At 38.9% G+C, this 19,769-nt stretch overlaps 1 protein-coding gene across 2 annotated transcripts in view; it reads right to left on the reverse strand.

Moving 5' to 3' along the window:
- Nucleotides 1-900: 900 nt before the first annotated feature.
- The window catches only part of LOC126162896 (myoneurin-like), a 69,129-nt gene continuing 50,260 nt past the window's right edge, over nucleotides 901-19,769 (reverse strand). For both annotated transcript variants that reach the window (XM_049919703.1, XM_049919704.1), the window contains exon 3: nucleotides 901-3,293. In XM_049919703.1, the coding sequence (XP_049775660.1) occupies nucleotides 2,785-3,293 (509 nt within the window). In that variant the 3' untranslated portion in view covers nucleotides 901-2,784. The remainder of the gene's footprint in view (nucleotides 3,294-19,769) is intronic.

Consider the following 19,769-nt stretch of genomic DNA (forward strand, 5'->3'; position numbering starts at 1 on the left):
AAATAGTAATTCTTATTTTATAACAATATATCTATTGAATATAATAGAGGGAAACATTCCACATGGGAAAAATATATTTAAAAAGAAAGCTGATGAGACTTACCAAACAAAAGCGCTGGCAGGTCGATAGACACACAAACATACACACAAAAATCTAGCTTTCGCAACCAATGGTTGCCTCTCTTTCCTGACGAGGCAACCATTGGTTGCGAAAGCTAGATTTTTGTGTGTATGTTTGTGTGTCTATCGACCTGCCAGCGCTTTTGTTTGGTAAGTCTCATCAGCTTTCTTTTTAAATATAATATATCTATTGAGGTATCCTGCTAATAGGAGACCACATGGACAATGTTTCAGGACTGTTACACATTACCAAAGAAACATATCGTGATCTACTAGAAGTGGTGGTGTTCTGTGACCTTCTTTACAGACTCTCTCTTCTGGCTGTGAATTTATTGTTTTGTGAATCCCATTTGTGTTTTGTACAAGTAAAAAGAAATATATATATATATATATATATATATAGAAGGAAACATTCCACGAAGGAAAAATATACCTAAAAACAAAGATGATGTGACTTACCAAATGAAAGTGCTGGCAGGTCGACAGACACACAAACGAACACAAACATACACACAAAATTCAAGCTTTCGCAACAAACTGTTGCCTCATCAGGAAAGAGGGAAGGAGAGGGAAAGACGAAAGGATGTGGGTTTTAAGGGAGAGGGTAAGGAGTCATCCAGTCCCGGGAGCGGAAAGACTTACCTTAGGGGGGAAAAAGGACGGGTATATATATAGAAGGAAACATTCCACGAAGGAATATATATAATAAAAAAACACCATGATTTATTTTTAATAACTGCACTTACGTGTATGTTCCGTTAACTATATTTTGTTGAATGATTTTTGGAAGTAATACACAAGGCGATTTAATAAGGATACAAAAGTTGAAACACTAAAGTATTTGAGTGGTAAAAAATATCTCAGGGTGTTCCACCAGGCTCCATATTAGGCCCAGTCCTGAAGATCAGGATTCGGAAAAAATTCCCAAATCTGTGATCAGTACCCTCAGTAACTTAGAAACTTGGTTTCAGCTAAATCAAGTTGAATCTACACATGTCTAATAAGACTCACGTGATGCAGTTCAAAACCAAACAGCCAAAATGTGAGCAAATTGTACATAACAACCAAGATATAGAAGAAGCTGACTCAATCAAATTCTTAGGTTTAAATGTATATAAAAACTTGTACTGGCAAGCACACATTGAATACCTGGCAAACAAACTGAGCAGCTTTGCATTTGCAATGCAAATATTATCAACACAACTGACATGGACACACGAAAAGTAGCATATAAAAGCTACTTCAAATCCATTATTAGGTATGGTATTGTTTTTTGGGGTAACTTGACAAACATAGTGCGGATACTAAAAATACAGAAAAAAATCATTCGAAATATGTGCACTGCAAATCACAAAGAACCATGTCGACCATTATTTAGAAAACTTAAAATACTAACTCTGCCATCCTATTATATTTTTGTACGCCAGACATGAATTATTTGAGGAAACAATTTTGTCCATTCACATGATACTAGAAATGAAGAAAATTTTACGCTCCCCACCCACTGCCTCAAACTATATGCCCAGGGACCTCAAGATATGGGAATGAAAATTTGTAATAAAAGGGAATAAGTTGATGCAGATGAATTTAGGTTTACTTAAAAGAAAGCTATATGAGGTACTGACATTGAAGTGTTATTACTCAGTGGATGAATTCATGCAGGACAAACTGGAAATTTGAGCTGGATACAATGTGTTACATATTCCAAGAAATATCATTATAATGTTATTATTTATTGTAGTGCTATTATTTATTAATGTAAAAATCACTGTAACTGTATTATAAATTTTTGACATATCTCCTGTACACAAACCAAATGTACGTCATGAGATGAATAAAACACAATTCACACTGACTTATTAATCTTTATAATTTACTCAAGTTCATTCAAAATAAAAACAGAAAATCTATAAACAATATTATTCCTAAAACCCTGTGTGACAGATGACTAGAATCATAGATGAATAGAATTTTGTCGTGGGATTTACATAGAGGTTATATAGTGAAACATGATCTTAATATCCCATTAGTTTCTAAATTTCATAATCTGATTTGACAACTATACTAAGAAACTGAAAAATAGCATTCAAACAAATAAGACACATAGGGTCAAATTTTTAAAAATATTTTTTAACTCTTTTACGGAAAACTAAAGAACGGTCATTCAATGCACCTTATAAATTACAACAGCATATTTCAATAAACACTGTAACTGTGAAGTTCCAAACTTTAAAACTGCGCCCCTGAAAAAAATCTAGAAAATGGAGTTAATTCCTCCTTCCCCTGTAGTCTTCAAATGAAATACCAAAAACTTTGTGCTCAGTAATATGAAAGCTGCAATGCCTGTAAGGCATATTTATAAGCCCAAGTTCAACATTCTGCTCATCTGTAAATATAAAATTCAACTCTGATGATTGAACTCTGATGATTGTACCACACAGTAAACATGCCAAGGTCTCTCAGGATACTGGCAAGAATGTTGGTCCCTTATTATCTGTAAGGTACGTCAACTGAAAGTAAATCAATATTTCTGGAATAAAAAGTGAGAATTACAATGAAAGGTTACAAGGCCAAGCTAATACTTGTCTGTCTTTCTTGGTTCTACTACGTAAAAAATTTTCACGTTACACTAGAAGCATGTACAGGTATATCTCACACATGTCCTTAAAAGTAAGTATCCCTCACAGACTCTAGAAATGACATATCCCTTGCCACCGAACTTATATTTTCATGACACACAGCACTTCTTTCTGTTGGAGTTGAAGTGATGATGTTGTCCTCATGGTTGGACCTTTGTATTTCTTCTGTCATCCAAGCACCAGATGTTGACTGTTGCTGATGTGTCTTAAGGTGCTGCTTGAGACTTTCTCTCCATCGAAAACTTCGACCACAGGTAGTGCATGACAAGTTCCTCTCATCTAAGTGAATCTTCATGTGCTTCTTTACACTGTCTGGGTATGCATAGGATTTACCACACAGCTGACACAAATACGGCCGTTCTCCAGTGTGCTGGCGCATGTGTACTCTCAAGTGACCTGCGTGATAGAAACATTTTCCACAAGTGGGACATTTCAGCATCCGTTCACCACTATGTAGAGTTTTCTGATGCTTGTTGAATGTAGAAGCATCACTGAATGACTTTCCACAGGTAGCACATAAGAATGGTTTCTCACCTGCAATAAAAAAAAATGTTTAAAGTAGCAGACACTAATTGGAAGAAGAAACTAAAAAACATAACTTCACATTATTTGATACTGTAGTCTACAAATGAACTGGCAAAAGGAAAGCAATCAACAGTGTTAAGCAATACTGTTTTCCCTGCAGCTTCCCCCATGCATGAATTTGACATGTGTATTGCACACATCTCCTTCTCCCCAGTGTCTCAGGTCAACTCCCTCTCTCTGTCAATCTCTTCCTACCACCTCCTACTCCCCATCTCTGTCCATCTGCTCATCCTTCTTCCCCTCTGTTCCCAACTCCTCTTCCCCTCATGTCTCTGCCAATCTCCTCCTTCCCCCCTCTCCCTGTTCATCACCTCCTCTGTCCCTCTCAACCCCCCCCCCTCCCAACATGTAACCCCTGCAACACAGGCTGATAAAGCTGGTGATAAAGCTGGCCTATACTACTCCAACATATCAAATCTGTCATGCAGGGCAGCCTACACAAGAGGGGCTTGAAAACTGTGCCCCTGATATGTAGGCTGTCCTACAAAGCAGGTTGAAAAGGAAGACCAATACTATTCCCAAATAACATGCCTGTCATGCAGGATGCTTAATCAGCAAGGGCTGAAAAAACACTCATTTGCCTGTATTTCTGCTTCTATTGAAACCAAAAAATGCTGATAATAATGAAGTTTGCTGTCTGGGCGTAGAATTTGGCTGAAATCGATAAGCTCAGTTAAAAGAGACATAAAAACAATAACTTCAGATTTTCAAAAATGGCAGCAAAAGCTCAGGAGACCAGAGATTTTTCCAATGGACACAAAAATAGAAATGAGAACATACTGAAAGTTTCTGCAAAACACGAAAACCCGCTGGTCAAGAAAGTTACGTTGACATCACTTCAACACATCCTATTTCAATATGTGCCAGACGTTCCTCAGACTGATAAATTAAGTTTCTACCTGTTTGTCCACTGTAAAATTTAATACTATCATCACATGAGATTTTATATATTCCTGAAGTCAAGGAAACAAGAGTACAAGAAGAAGAAACTAGAAACCCAATTTTCTCAAATTCAAGAATACACAAAATCTCATGCAATGGACAAACAGATAGGGACTTCCCAATTATGTTCAAAGAACACACTCTAAATTGTGAAAGTAACCAATCTATCTTTTACCTGCACTAATGCAACCATAAACACTAACCAGAATGAATACAAAATGCAATGAAAATGCTACAGTTTACCGAAAGGGACTAATAATGCAACTCCTGAAATAACTTGAGATTTATACCCACACAGACACTTATCCAGACGAAATTGTTGATGAAAAATGGAACTAAAACACAAACAATATTTAGAAAACTTTATTGACTTCCTAAAGGAGAAAGGGTGATTTTCAGTGGTTCATGACACCAGGAAATAAATAAAAAACAGCAGAACTCTCAACACAAATTATATATATATACATGATACATGAAAACATATAGTGATACAATCTATGTAATGTAAACTTATTGTAAACACATACACATCAGTGGAGTGGATCACATCAGTGGAGTGAATCGTAAGTGAAGTTAGCTTTCCTATGAAACAAATGTAGGCACAAATAAAAAGTGAGGACCATACATAAAGTTCTGACAAATTCCAACACTCAACGACATGACATCTCAAATGTAAAGCTAATTGTTGCTAACATACATGTAAGCTTATTGATTGGCGACTCCATGTTGTCTTGTGCACTACGACCAGGTAACAGGTATACTTGAAAAAAGAGACAGCATTGGTCGTATATTTTTCTATTGCAAAATCGATTTTCTGTCACTGAGTGACCATCTTCAGTGCTATATTGTATAACAAATTGGGATGCACTGTTGTTACTAAGCTTACGGCAATCACTGAGTGACCATCTTCAGTGCTATATTGTATAACAAATTGGGATGCACTGTTGTTACTAAGCTTACGGCAATCACACCGGCGGCGTCAAGAAGCCCCACCGCTACAGGCCGGGCACCCTGCGAGAAATCAGGCGCTACCAGAAGAGCACAGAGCTGCTCATCCGCAAGCTGCCATTCCAGCGCCTAGTGTGCGAGATCGCCCAGAACTTCAAGACCGACCTGCGCTTCCAGAGCTCCGCAGTCATGGCCCTGCAGGAGGCCAGCGAGGCCTACCTCGTCGGCCTCTTCGAAGACACCAACCTGTGCGCAATCCACGCCAAGCGCGTCACCATCATGCCCAAGGACATCCAGCTCGCGCGCCGCATCCACGGCGAGTGCGCCTAAACACCGCGCCGCTGGGCACCGCGCACTCAGTGACAGAAAATCGATTTTGCAATAGAAAAATATACGACCAATGCTGTCTCTTTTTTCAAGTATACATGTAAGCCATACCTAATAATTTTAAACAAAAAACTGTACCATTATTAATATGGTAGGATTACTTGAAAATGGCATAACAGCCGAAACCACTTGTCTTATGTACATAATGAGCTAACAAAATCAGTGTGCAGCACAAAATGGAAAATTCATACTAAATCATTCATAGAAATAGAAGTGTTCATCTTTGGTTACCTGGACAACTACAGTTTTACAAACTTCCAATGTGCTGGAATAGCTGTGGGTCAGAACATTCTGTTAATCATTACACAAAAAAAAAAAAAAAAAAAAAAAAGGTTTAAAGTTGCAAATTTTACTTTTTATTCACTTGATGACTAATTTTGGGCTGAGACCCAATTTCACATCATCGTAACATAGTCAAAAATGGTATTTCCAAAGATGTGAAAACCACATCAAAAATGTGCAACAAACGCGCTGTATACGCTGTAACTGTTCATTGCACATTTCGGACATGGTTTTCACGTCTTTGGAAATACCATTTTTGACTATGTTACAATGATTTGACAATCAGTCTCAGCCTGAAACTAGTCATGGAGTGAATAAAAAAGTAAAAATTGCAACTCTGGACTGGTTTTTTGTTGTACAAACTATAATTTTAACTTGAAAGAATTTCTCTTTGCCGAATTTGTTAGTTAGAAGACTGGAGTTAAGGCAGTTAAAGTTGTGATAAGTGTTGGCCGAGAGAACAGGAAGGAAAGGTTTAGCTCCCTAATTGGAAAGATTTTCTTTCCATGTACACTATGGCATCTCTCCTCTGCAAATGTGTATCAGTTGAAATGATTGTGATGAGTATATCATGGAAGAATAACAATCTCCATAAGTCAAATACAATTGCCCAAGCACAAATTTAGTTTTTCTGACTGACTTTGAAGTGGTGAAAAATGATTCCATGGAACAACTTCCAGTTCATTTCTAACAAATATATGCACTCCAAGGACTTTTTGGTAGGGAGGTTCAAATGGCTCTGAGCACTATGGGACTTAACATCTATGGTCATCAGTCCCCTAGAACTTAGAATTACTTAAACCTAACTAACCTAAGGACAGCACACAACACCCAGTCATCACGAGGCAGAGAAAATCCCTGACCCCGCCGGGAATCGAACCCGGGCGCGGGAACACTACCGCACGACCACGAGCTGCAGACTTGGTAGAGAGGATGTGGCATGTTATCTTGGATGGAGAGTCACTGTCAGATGTAGAAGTAACTTCAAGTGTGCTGCAGGGAAGTGAGCTGCAAACAATACTAATAGTAATCTCAGACTTTTTGCAGATGATGCAACTGAACTGGTAGACTCTTGAAGATGGATGTAAGCTGTATAAATATGCAGTCAATCTTGATAGGATTTCAAAGTGCTGCAAAGATTGGCAACTTGGTTTACATGTTAAGAAATGTAAAACTATGCACTTCACAAAACAAAAAATGTAATATCCTGTAACATCAATGAGTCACTGCTGGAATCAGCCGAGTCATACAATTACCTTGGTGTAACACTTTGAAGGGGTGTAACACTTTGAAGGGATATGAAATGGAATGAACACACATGCTCAGTCATGGGTAAACCTGGTGGTAGTCTTTGGTTTATTCGCAGAATACCGGGGAAGTGCAATCAGTCTACAAAGGAGATTCCTCACAAATCGCTTGTATGACCAGTTCTAGAATATTGCTCAAGTGTTTGGGATCTGTACCAAATAGGACTAACGGGGGAAATTGAATGTATATAGACAATGGCAGCAGGAATTGTCACAGGTTTGTTTGATCCACTGGAGAGTGTCACAAAGGTATTGAAGGAACTGAACTGGTAGACTCTTGAAGATGGATGTAAACTATCCCAAGAAAGCTTAGTTTCAAGACCCGGCTTTAAATGATGACTCTAGGAATATACTACAATCCCTTACATAATCACTCCCACAGGGTTTGTGAGAATAAGATTAGAATAATTACTGCATGCACAGAGGCGTTCATACACAATTCTTCCCACGCTCCACATGTGAATGGAACGGGAAGGAAACCTAACAATTATGCAATGGAATGTACGTTCTGCCATGCACCTCATGGTGGTTTGCAGAGTGTAGACACAGACAAGAGCAACTATCAACAATGGAGTTAAAGAATGGACCAGAACTGTGTTATTCTTAAAGCCTTCATCAGTGTTACCCTCATACTACAGTTGAGACTCATATAACGTAAGACACAAGATGGCATCTTATTAGAAATGCCTGTTACAACAACATGACATCAAACCTTAGTCAAATGAACTGCAGATTCTATGAGGAGGAAAGAATCAGAAGTGCTGCAGGTTTTAACTTAGGAAACCAAAAGGAGGATTCTTTGGGACAAAAAGTAAAATATCTAATGTGCATCTTTCCAGGCATCCAAATTTTGATTCCCATTAAAATATAAAAATTAATAGGCTCTATGAATATCAGAAATTATTAAATGCTAAGCTCAAGTGTACATGTGGGTTCGAGGACCAATTCATCAATCTTCAACAAATTTTTACTTCAATCTACCCATTGTAAAACATTGTTGAAATACTCCATAATAAAGAATTTTCCTATGTGACATGAGGCCACCCGAGGATTACATATTAATGGGCCAAAGTTGATATCGTGAATAAATAAATTTAATAACAGTGCAAGACTGTGGGCAAGAAACAGAAACAGTATTTACCATTTAATGTTCTCCTTTCCCACACAACACATATAGCCTCTCGGTCAGCAACAACTTTTGGAATGTCCAGAAGCGCTCCCAAAAGCTTGTCAACATGTAATGGGCTGCTTAGCAAGAAATTAAAAAGAGAGAGATGACTATTAATAAAAATGGACACTGTGAACTGACCTCACTAGTACAGGTCTAGCTTACAGTTGCTGACCACACATTCAGGTAGGTAATGTAAACTGCTTTCCAACAAACTGCCCAGGCCTGGAAAACTGTGTGTAAGTAATATTTTGAATAAAAACATTTATACAAATCCTGATTAACCTGACTGTAATCAAAAATCAACAAAACCAAAAGACAGAAGGAAATACAAGTAAGAGAGGGGCGAGAGTGAGTAAGATGGGAAAAATGCTCCACTCAGAAAGCAGCTGGAGGCCCCGTGGGCATGTTATGCAGTGGACCTGTGTTTCCTCACCCTCCGTTACTTCAAGAAAACTAGCCAAGTGGCCAAACTGATAAAATCTCAGGAAAGATAACTACAATGGCTAGGCATTAAAACACTGACGAATTAAAAAGAATAAAAAGATGGTAAGGGCAAGAACTATGCTGCCCCACTGAGAATGAGCAGGCATGTGCCCCCTGGGCAAGAGCCGGTGAAACGGCACACCTCCAATCCCTCAAACAGCTGACGAGGCTAAATCACCCTACCTCAGAGAAAGGAATAGATACTGTCTTCATCAACAAAATGTAAAACCAGATCAGCCACTTTCGTGTCATCCACTAACATCAAAGGCAGTGAGTTTAACATTTTACCATAAGGTAGCCAAATTAGGGCACTCCAGTAGAATGTGTTCATCATCAGACAGGCATCCCACCGACAGTGGGGTGGATTCTCATGTCATAAAGGGTCACCATGGGAAAGCCAAATGGGGCCAATGCGAAGCCGACAGAGAATGGTGGATTCCCTGTGAGAAACGTGAAGGGAAGACTGTCGTGTGATCTTGGTCCCCTGATTAAGAACACTTGGCTGGTGCAAGAATGAACATAACGAAAGGTTTGACTGATGACCACCAATTCTGCAATGAATACACAGCATTGATTCTCCAGGCATCATAGTTCACTGCACCTCGATTGTGTGTAGGCAAAAGCAGTTGTTCTGTCAAGCGATCAGTGTATACCTTTTCTGAACCTCGAAAAGCATCAATGACGGTCGGGAACAGGTGGCAAAAAACCGTGGGACCAACAGTCTTTGTGTCCAAACAATACGTTGAAACATATCCAAGGATATGGTACACACAAGGGGGGACAGATGATTGTTCCCTGACAAGAGGCAACAGTGGAGGGAGGTGGAGTTCAGAGCAGAGACACTATGTGAACAGCAATTTTGACTCCAGTTCTGGGCCTCTGTTGTGGAAGGTAGAACACAGTAACAGCAAACAGATCATAGTAACTTGAATGCTAAAGGGAGCAGCTCCTGTGTATTGAATAACTGAGCAGTGGTTGTTGGCACCTGGTCTGTAGTGGTGTGGTGTGCGTACTGTAAGACCTTCGGAACACACACCATCAGATTATTTGACTTGTCGCTCTAACGAAGTAGGCGAGTGTCAGCAATATGTCTCGTGGTCTTATCATGGCGTGTTTATCTTCTGCCATTAGGTCAGACGATATGCCACTTGCACGCTTAGAGTAGCACATTGACGGTGACCAACTTTAAACAGAACTTGATTAATTTTCACACATATTTATTAAAATAATAACAAGCATAAAAATAACTTAACTTGGCTCTGGATGCTATTTACAATTGACAATCTGAAGTTCCTTTGGTCTTGGTACGTTAATCTTATTCTCACATATCTCTGAAACTTGACAAAGTGTCTATACATTTCTCTTCATGACTATGTACAGGAATATGATAATCTTATTAGGCGCAGACTGAAATTTGACTATAGACTAATGCAGACTGACTAATCAGAGGTCTGTACACTCGTTATAATACCTCACGCGTTCAGGTATCACTGTGCGAGTGTGATCCGCGAGGAGAAAAGGTTCTACGTTAGCAGCAATCTCATTGGCTGCGTTACATATTAATATGCGGATCAGTGGAAGCAGCATTTGGTCCGTCTTTATGGCAGCGCCATCTCGTAGAGCGGAGACGGACGAGTGTTGCGCATGCGCTGTTGTGCTTAGAGGGGCGCGCTCTAGTGGGAAAGTTGTGTACGCGCTGACTACGCGGAACTATGTACACAACAAGTGGGTAGACCCAAGCATCCACGAGTAGGCTGTTCACAGGGCTAGTCGAAAGGCACCTGTTGCAAGTTGGACCCACAACAGTTTATCAGGTCCACCATCCCCAATGTCAATGGCTATGCCAAGCCAAGAGCCAGTCTTCCACAATCAAGACAGGACAGGATCAGAGCTTTGTAAAGCTGCAGAAGTGTAGAGCGATCTGTGTCCCAACTGGTGTTACTGAGGCAGCGAAGGGTATTAAGGTGTGACCAACACTTTTGCTTAAACTGGAGAAGATGGGGAAACCACATCAACCATGCATCAAAGACAAGTCCCCTAAAACCTCCACCACTTTGAGCAACTGACCGTTGATGTATGAGTTCTGTTTGTGGATGGACAGTATGACGGAGGCATAAGTGTGTGACGTGTCTTGGCAGCCAGAAACTGAAAGCCATAGGTGAGAGCCCAGGGCTGCATCTCTTGTATGCCATCCTGCAGTAGGGATTCAGCAACACCCGCAGTGAGGAGCAATAGTACAAGCAAAAACTGTCGGAATACATGGAGGGTGACACTCTAGACCCCACACCTGTAGCTAGATCATTGATACTACTAGAAACAGGGGAAAACTCAATATAGAGTCCTGCAGGACCCCTTTCTCTTGTGAGTGGAGAATACTGTGGGAAGCATCAACTTCAACCTGGAAAGTACAGTATGATAAGTGCTGGACAAAAATTGGAAGCACACCCTGGAGACCCCACTCATGTAGGGTAAGGAGTATGTGGTGATACCTTTGTAAGTCTAAGACGACAGCAATAAGAAGCAGTCTGGATAGCAGACTCCAGGCAGACCAAATTGTCAGCAACAGAATGGCCTCGGCAAAAACTTACCTGCGATGGAGCCAAAAGGACCCGAGACTCAAGGTACCAACACAGCTGCCGGTGCACCATAAGCTCGCGAAACTTGCAGAGAACATTTGTGAGACAACTGGGCTGTCCACCTAAAAGGTGCTGGAGAACCCATATGCAATCTCTTAATGATCACAGCGATTTCAGAGGTCCACCAAGGTATGGTCTTCAGACAGTTGGAGTCTGAGGAACAGTGTATCACAAAGTCAGCTGCCAACAGAATGGCTGCGGCTGTACTCTGGATGGCCACACTGATACCTTCATGTGGCGGGGCGCTAAGGACGACAGCAGAAGTGAAGATATCCCTGTCAGCACAGTTGACAGGCCATGTGACTGATGCTGAGGGAAGGAAGGACAATCAGCAAGTGGCCACTGTCACATAGTTCATCACGGACACTCCAATGGACAGAGGGGAGAAGACCAGTGCTGCAAATGGTAAGATCAATGGCCAAATAAGAGCCATATGCCACACTGAAGTATGCAGAGGCATCACTATTCAAGAAACAAAAATCTAGCTTGAAACATAACCACCTTTCGTAACTAACTAACTCGATACTTAACTTGCAGTTTCTCAGAGTTCTTCGCTGCAATTATCTCAACCTGAAAGAAAGTGTTGGGCTCCTTGTAATGTCACGATCGATTAGTCAGGTTAATCAAATCTAGTGAATGATGTGGCTAAAATGAAAATATACTTAATAAATTGTTTATTCACAACACAAAGATGACTTAACGCTGACCCAACAAAATATGAAGCAATACTAGCCATTCCATGGCTGCTGCCATTGATCCTTATACTTCTAACGATAAGCGCATATAAATACAGGTATTGTTTGAAACAGTAATTCTGTAGTTTACATTTAAAAGTAGATTGGTTTTATTAAACAAGTTACATAATTTGTATTTACAATCTGTAACAATCTTTTCAGAAAATGTAAGCAATATGCCAAAGTAATACAGTTATCATTGCCAAAATACACAAAATACCTTTCCACAGTAAGTTTTGGTTTAGAAATGTTTATAATATTCTAAACATTGGTTTGAGTCTGATACTAACATAAATCCTGGATCCTTACACACAGTTAAAACACGATTACTATCAGGTTTCTTCGTATGAATTTTGCCAATACAAGTTTTATCATTTGTTTACATTTTTATACATATTTTTCGATTGAAACCATATTTCATCATAATTTTAATACATTTCATCGTTTTTATGTTCCATGTATTTCCATTCAGTCAAATAATATTGTTCTAATGTGTGCTAATGTAGTTATATAGCTTTGTGTACACATCGCGAGATAGTATCAGGTAGTTCGATACTTTCTATACTGCACTCTTCATTGTGTGTCATCCCATTCTGTAACCCTCCAAAGTACTGCACATAAGAACTATGGATGAGACTTTGCCATAGTATGCATGAATCCCAACAGGAATACATTATACAATACACTTGATATTGGTGTCTGTTTGTATTGCGAATTGATGGTTAGTATTACTGTAGTATCGTAGTCGATTGGTACTGCTAAAGCTGTTGCCTCAACATTCCTGTGGGCACCACGAGTGGGGCTTTGAACATTGTCGCCACTGAAGAACCTCCAGGCCGTTGACCAATGAGAAATGCCAGGATGGCGTTATAAGTGGCAGGTGCCAGAGTGCATCTGCTAGTCAAGATCACTTCCATGTTGCTAGTTTGTGCCAAATGTTACATCAGGTTGTTGATAGCTAGCTCTACCGGCAAACATTCAGTGTACTTCTGTGTCAGGCCTCTGCCTATAACTAACCGTGTCTGCTACACGTCGTCAACACTGCAGCATTTCTTCATCCACAACCTGAGTATAACATATTTATTTAAAGTGCACTTGCGTCTACTAATCGTTTGCTTGTCTATCCAGATTTCTATGGTGACAGATCCTTTGGTCATCTCCCACCCATTTATCTCAGGCAGCAACGTCACCTTCCACCCATTTATCTTCAGCAGTGAGGATACATTTGACTCCTTGTAACACAACTGTTACTGACTTGCAGCATAACAGTTCTCAACCAAGCATAAAACATAAACATATTAAGCAAAGAACAATTTAAACAAGTATATACACAATGTTTTTACATAAATAATTAAACATAACTTAATTTTACAAATGTGTTTCTTCCATGTCTTTTCTCTCCTCCATAGAATCATTAGTAGAATGGAAATTTGTATTCAATATGCCATCAGCAGGCACCTACTTCTTCTTGAGCCTCTTCACAGTGTTTTGTTTTCTCTGAAACAACACACATATCTATTACCAATCGATACAACTACAGATAAAAGAATTTTTTTTTAGGTAATTATACAATGTGATCCTACCTAAACTCAATTCTGGTATTTTGTCTACTTATCCAGTAGTAAGTTAAGTATAGTACTCCAGGTAAATTTGTATTATTATTTTCTGCATCATCTGTCTTCCATATCTGTGATATGGTAATGTCTTCCACACGAAAATCATCAGGAAAACCATGTACTCATATTTTTAATAATTATTTTGTCATCTTCAAAATATGTAAATTGCATTTCCTCTTAATGACATGTACGAAACTTAAGTTATAGGCAATGATTTCCAAAACAGTATTTTATAACAAATATGGTTCACTCAGAATAGTGTTACAGTATAATCATCATAACTATTGTTTTAAATTCATTGTTTACAGATAAGATACATAACATTTCATACATATGGTCAAAGGTGTACACACAGAACTCATGAGTATCAGTGTAAAATTCTACCATATTTCAACAAGTGTTAACTTATGTTAGCGCTACTTTCACAAAGGTGCAGCTCATTTGTCATATCCTCCGTACAGCTTCACAATTGTAATGAAACTGCTGTGTCCAAGTTTAAAGCACTTCATATTTATTTCATTTATTTTTATCTGACGATGAACTACTGTTTCAAATTTTGAAATTTATTTCTGAAACTAGCTGACAAAGCCAGCATTGCCCGTGTTTCCATTTTGCCAATTTTCACTGGAAACGAAAACAAAAAATGAACTGTGTTTGTAGTGTAAAACCGAAAAAAATTAATTTCCATGTATTCATGAAAACACCTTTGAAATTATTGTGGTTCATCTGTCTACAATGTGATTTTGTTAACATCACTATAGCCATGCCTGTTCATAGCTCTTTTAACAGCTTCTTCTTGAAGTCTGAGGGTATTTCGCCTGTCACATACATCTTGCTCACCAGATGGTAGAGTTTTGTCAGGACTGGCTTCCCCAAGGCCGTCAGTAGTTCTAATGGAATGTTGTCTACTCCCAGGGCCTTGTTTCGACTCAGGTCTTTCAGTGCTCTCTCAAACTCTTCACCCAGTATTGTATCTCCCATTTCATCTTCATCTACATTCTCTTCCATTTCCATAATACTGTCCTCAAGTACATTGCTCTTGTATAGACCCTCTATATACTCCTTCCACCTTTCTGCTTTCCCTTCTTTGCTTAGAACTGGGTTTCCATCTCAGCTCTTGATATTCATACAAGTGGTTCTCTTTTCTCCAAAGGTCTCTTTAATTTTCCTGTAGACAGTATCTATCTTACCCCTAGTGAGATAAGCCTCTACATCCTTACATTCGTCCTCTAGCCATCCCTGCTTAGCCATTTTGCACTTTCTGTTGATCTCATTTTTGAGTCGTTTGTATTCCTTTTTGCCTGCTTCATTTACTGCATTTTTATATTTTCTTCTTTCAACAATTAAATTCAATATTTTTTCTGTTACCCAAGGATTTCTACTAACCCACGTCTTTTTACCTAATTGATCCTCTGCTGCCTTCACTACTTCATCCCTCAGAGCTACCCAATCTTCTTCTACTGTATTTCTTTCCCCCCATTTTTGTCAATTGTTCCCTTATGCTCTCCCTGAAACTCTGTACAACCTCTGGTTCTTTCAGTTTATCCAGTTCCCATCTCCTTAAATTCCCACCTTTTTTCAGTTTCTTCAGTTTTAATCTACAGTTCATAACCAATAGATTGTGGTCAGAGTCCACATCTGCCCCTGGAAATGTCTTACAATTTAAAACCTGGTTCCTAACTCTCTGTCTTACCATTATATAAACTGTCTGATACCTTCTAGTATCTCCAGCATTCTTCCACGTATTTCTTTCATGATTCTTGAACCAAGTGTTAGCTATGATTAAGTTATGCTCTGTGCAAAATTCTACCAGGCGGCTTCCTCTTTCATTTCTTAGACCCAATCCATATTCACCTACTATGTTTCCTTCTCTCCCTTTTCCTACTCTCAAATTCCAGTCACCCATGACTTTTAAATTTTCGTCTCCCTTCACTACCTGAATAATTTCTCGTGAGCTTCGTGTCTATCTTGGCCACAATAATGCGTTCACTATACTGTTTGTAGTAGTTTACCCGCACTCCTATTTTTTTATTAATTATTAAACCTAGTCCTGCATTACCCCTATTTGATTTTGTATTTATAACCCTGTATTCACCTGACCAAAAGTCTTGTTCCTCCTGCCACCGAGCTTCACTAATTCCCACTATATCTAACTTTAACCTATCCATTTCCCTTTTTAAATTTTCTAACCTACCTGCCCGATTACGGGATCTGACATTCCATGCTCCGATCCGTAGAACACCAGTTTTCTTTCTCCTGATAACGACGCCCTCCTGGGTAGTCCCCGCCCGGAGATCCGAATGGGGGACTATTTTACCTCCGGAATATTTCCCAAGATGACACCATCATCATTTAACCATACAGTAAAGCTGCATGCCCTCGGGAAAAATTACGGCTGTAGTTTCCCGTTGCTTTCAGTCGTTCGCAGTACCAGCACAGCAAGGCTGTTTTGGTTAGTGTTACAAGGCTAGATCAGTCGATCATCCAGACTGTTGCCCCTGCAACTACTGAAAAGGCTGCTGCCCCTCTTCAGGAACCACATGTTTGTCTGGCCTCTCAACAGATACCCCTCTGTTGTGGTTCCACCTACGGTATGGCCATCTGTATCACTGAGGCACGCAAGCCTCCCCACCAACGGCAAGGTCCATGGTTCATGGGGGAAGGATGTCCTATTAAGATGTGAAAACATATACTAACAACATTTAATGAGTTTATAATGTCCTATTATAAACTCATTAAATGTTAATATACGTTTTCACATTCCTATCAGACACACAGTACAAACCTACATCTTATTACCTAGCACAAATATTTACTATATATCATAACTGATCATCACACACCACAGTGCAGAATAAAATTCCATAACACACAGCAACCTCATCATAATTATTATCTTCAAAATGCTATAATACATCCTATATTTCGTCAATATCTTATCAAATAGTGAAGAAAATCTCTACATATCATCATCACAGCATATACATAATCCTATCTCATCATGTCATCTTAATACACCTAAACAACTTCTCATATTTGACCATAAGTGTAAAACCTACTGTCTCCACATTATAAAATACACCACAGTGTATCAACTCTCAAATCACTACATCATCCATCACTTGTTCACCACTTACAAAAATGACAACTTCATACACTGAGGTCATAATGTTATGGGATAGCGATATACACATATACAAATGGTAGTATCGTATACACAAGTTATAACATGGCAGTGCATTGGTGGAGCTGTTATTTGTACTCGGGTGATTCATGTGGTAATGTTTCCGACTTGATTATGGCCGCACGATGGAAATTAATAGACTTTGAATGTGGAATGATAGCTGGAGCTAGACGCATGGTACATTCCATTTCAGAAATTGTTAAGGAATTCAGAATTCTTAGCTCCACAATGTCAACGGTGTGTTAAGTATACCAAATTTCAGGCATTACCTCTCACCATGGACAATGTAGTGGGTGATGGCCTTAGCTTAAGGACTGAGATCAGTGACGTTTGCTATGGGCTATGGCAGAAGACGACCAACGTGAGTGCCTTTGCTAACAGCACAACATTGCTGAAGCGTCTCTCCTGGGCTCGTGATCATACCAGTTGGACTCTAGATAACTGAAAAACCATAAACTGATCAGATGAGCCCCGATTTCATTTGGTAAGAGATGATGGTAGGGTTTGAGGGTGGCACAGATCTCACAAAGCCATGGGCCCAGGTTGTCAACAAGGCACTTGGCAAGGTGGTGGTGGCTCTGTAATGGAGTGTGCTGTGTTTACATGAAATAGACTGGGTCCTCTGGTCCATCTGAGACGATCAATGACTGAAAATGATTATGTCTGGCCACTTGGAGACCATTTGTAGCCATTCACTGATGGAATTTTTATGGATGACAATGCGCCATGTCACAAGTTACAACAGTTCACAAATGGTCTCAAGAACATTCTGGACAATTTGCATGAATGATTTGGCCACACATCGAACATTTATGGAACATATTCCAGAGGTCAGTTCATGCACAAAATCCTGCACTGGCAATACTATTGCAATTATGGACGGTTGTACAGACTACTGTCTGGTGCTGTCTACAGGGAACTTGCAACTACATATTGAGTCCATGACACTGAGATGCTACACTACACTTGGCAAAAGGAGGTGTGACATGATATTAAGAGGTATCCCATGATTTTTGTTACCTCAGTGTAATTCTCACCTGTTTTAGCTTTCAAATATTACATATGTGATCTAACAAATAATCTCCTCACTCTACTCCTCTTTTATAGTTGAAAGTACTTGATATAACGAACAGGTGTTCTGTAGGTTTGAAATTTTCAGCTTAGTATTTACTCCTCATAACAAATCATTATCAATGTTCTCACTATATTCAACTGCTGACCATGGATCTTGAAAGAGATAATAGAAAACTTACAAGCCTGACTTCCTTCATTTTCAGTTACGAATAAAGTTCAAATCTTCCCCAAGTAATTCCAAATTTTGTGTTTTTCGAACTTCTTTGGGACCAAACAGCACAGTAAAAACTTCTTCTCAAACACAGCCAAAATGTGCCCTCTGAAAATGCAAGACAACTCCTCCACTACACAAGCATATCAGTATGAAATACCTGTAGCGTAACCATGGTTCAAAATTTCTCTGCCTTAATCAATTGAATCCAAATTTCATTTAGATGCCTCACTTCTACTAGTGAAACTATTACTTAGACTAGACAGCATTCCATTCATTTTGTTATCTAATTGTACAAAATTGTTTTCTTGATTTTAAACTGTTACTGCATAAATGACATTATCTGTTTAAAAGTGTTGTTGTAATATTGTCTAGCTCCCTCTTCCTGCTTTTTTTATTATGAAAATTTTTGCCTAACACACATGAGAAATATTGTTTCACAGGTCACATGACCTTAACATACTGCCTATCATTATGGCACAAAACAGAAAAAAATTTGAAAGTACTTAACTTTGTTTGTAGTCCACCAAGTAGATATTACACATAATTAATTGCCACCCACTCTGTTCGTCATCCTCCTTGTCCGCCCCTCTGTTTCACTTCTGGCCCCTATTGTTGTCAGTGCTGTACACATTTGCAATTTGGATTAGTTTTAATTTTGAATATAGTTTTTGTAATGTGATGGCACCTGAAACTTAGAAATTATTAACAAGACTGACCTGACAGTTTTAAACATATTCTAGCTAAATCCACCAAATTAAAATGTAACCACTTTTCATGATTACTGAACTCGGTACTTAACTTGTAGTTTCTCGAAGTCTGTAAACTGAGGTGTGTATCTCTTCGCTCCTATTATCTCCACCTGAAAGAAAGTCTTGGGCTCCTCGTAATGCCAGGATTGTCTCGTCAGGTTAATTAAATCTAGTGAATGTGTTACTCAATAAATTGTTTGTTCGCACCACAAAAATGACATAACACCGACCCAACAAAATATGAGACAAAACTAGCCATCCCAGGGCTGCTGCCACTGGTCTTTATATTTCTAACAATAATTGGAAATACAAACACATTCATTGCTTGAAGCAGTAATTTTGAAATTTACAGTTAAAAGTTGATTGGTTTACTTACACAATTTATGGACTTTGGATTTACAATTTGTTGCAGCATTTTCAGAATAATTAACATGTCAAAATAATACAGTTATCATCACCAAAGTACATGAAATACCTTTCCACAACAATGTTTCACTGATAAATGTTTATGACGTTTTAAATACAGATTTGATACTAACATATATACTGGATCTTTACAAATAGCTGAAAAATAATTACTATCAGGTTTTCCTGTATGAATTTTGCAAATTCAAGTTTTAATGTTTGTTTACATTTTTTATACCTATTTTGGGACTGAAACAATATTTCATCATTATATTCTGGGTACCTCAATTTCA

This window comes from Schistocerca cancellata, chromosome 2 (assembly GCF_023864275.1).
Source record: "Schistocerca cancellata isolate TAMUIC-IGC-003103 chromosome 2, iqSchCanc2.1, whole genome shotgun sequence".
NCBI lineage: Eukaryota > Metazoa > Arthropoda > Insecta > Orthoptera > Acrididae > Schistocerca > Schistocerca cancellata.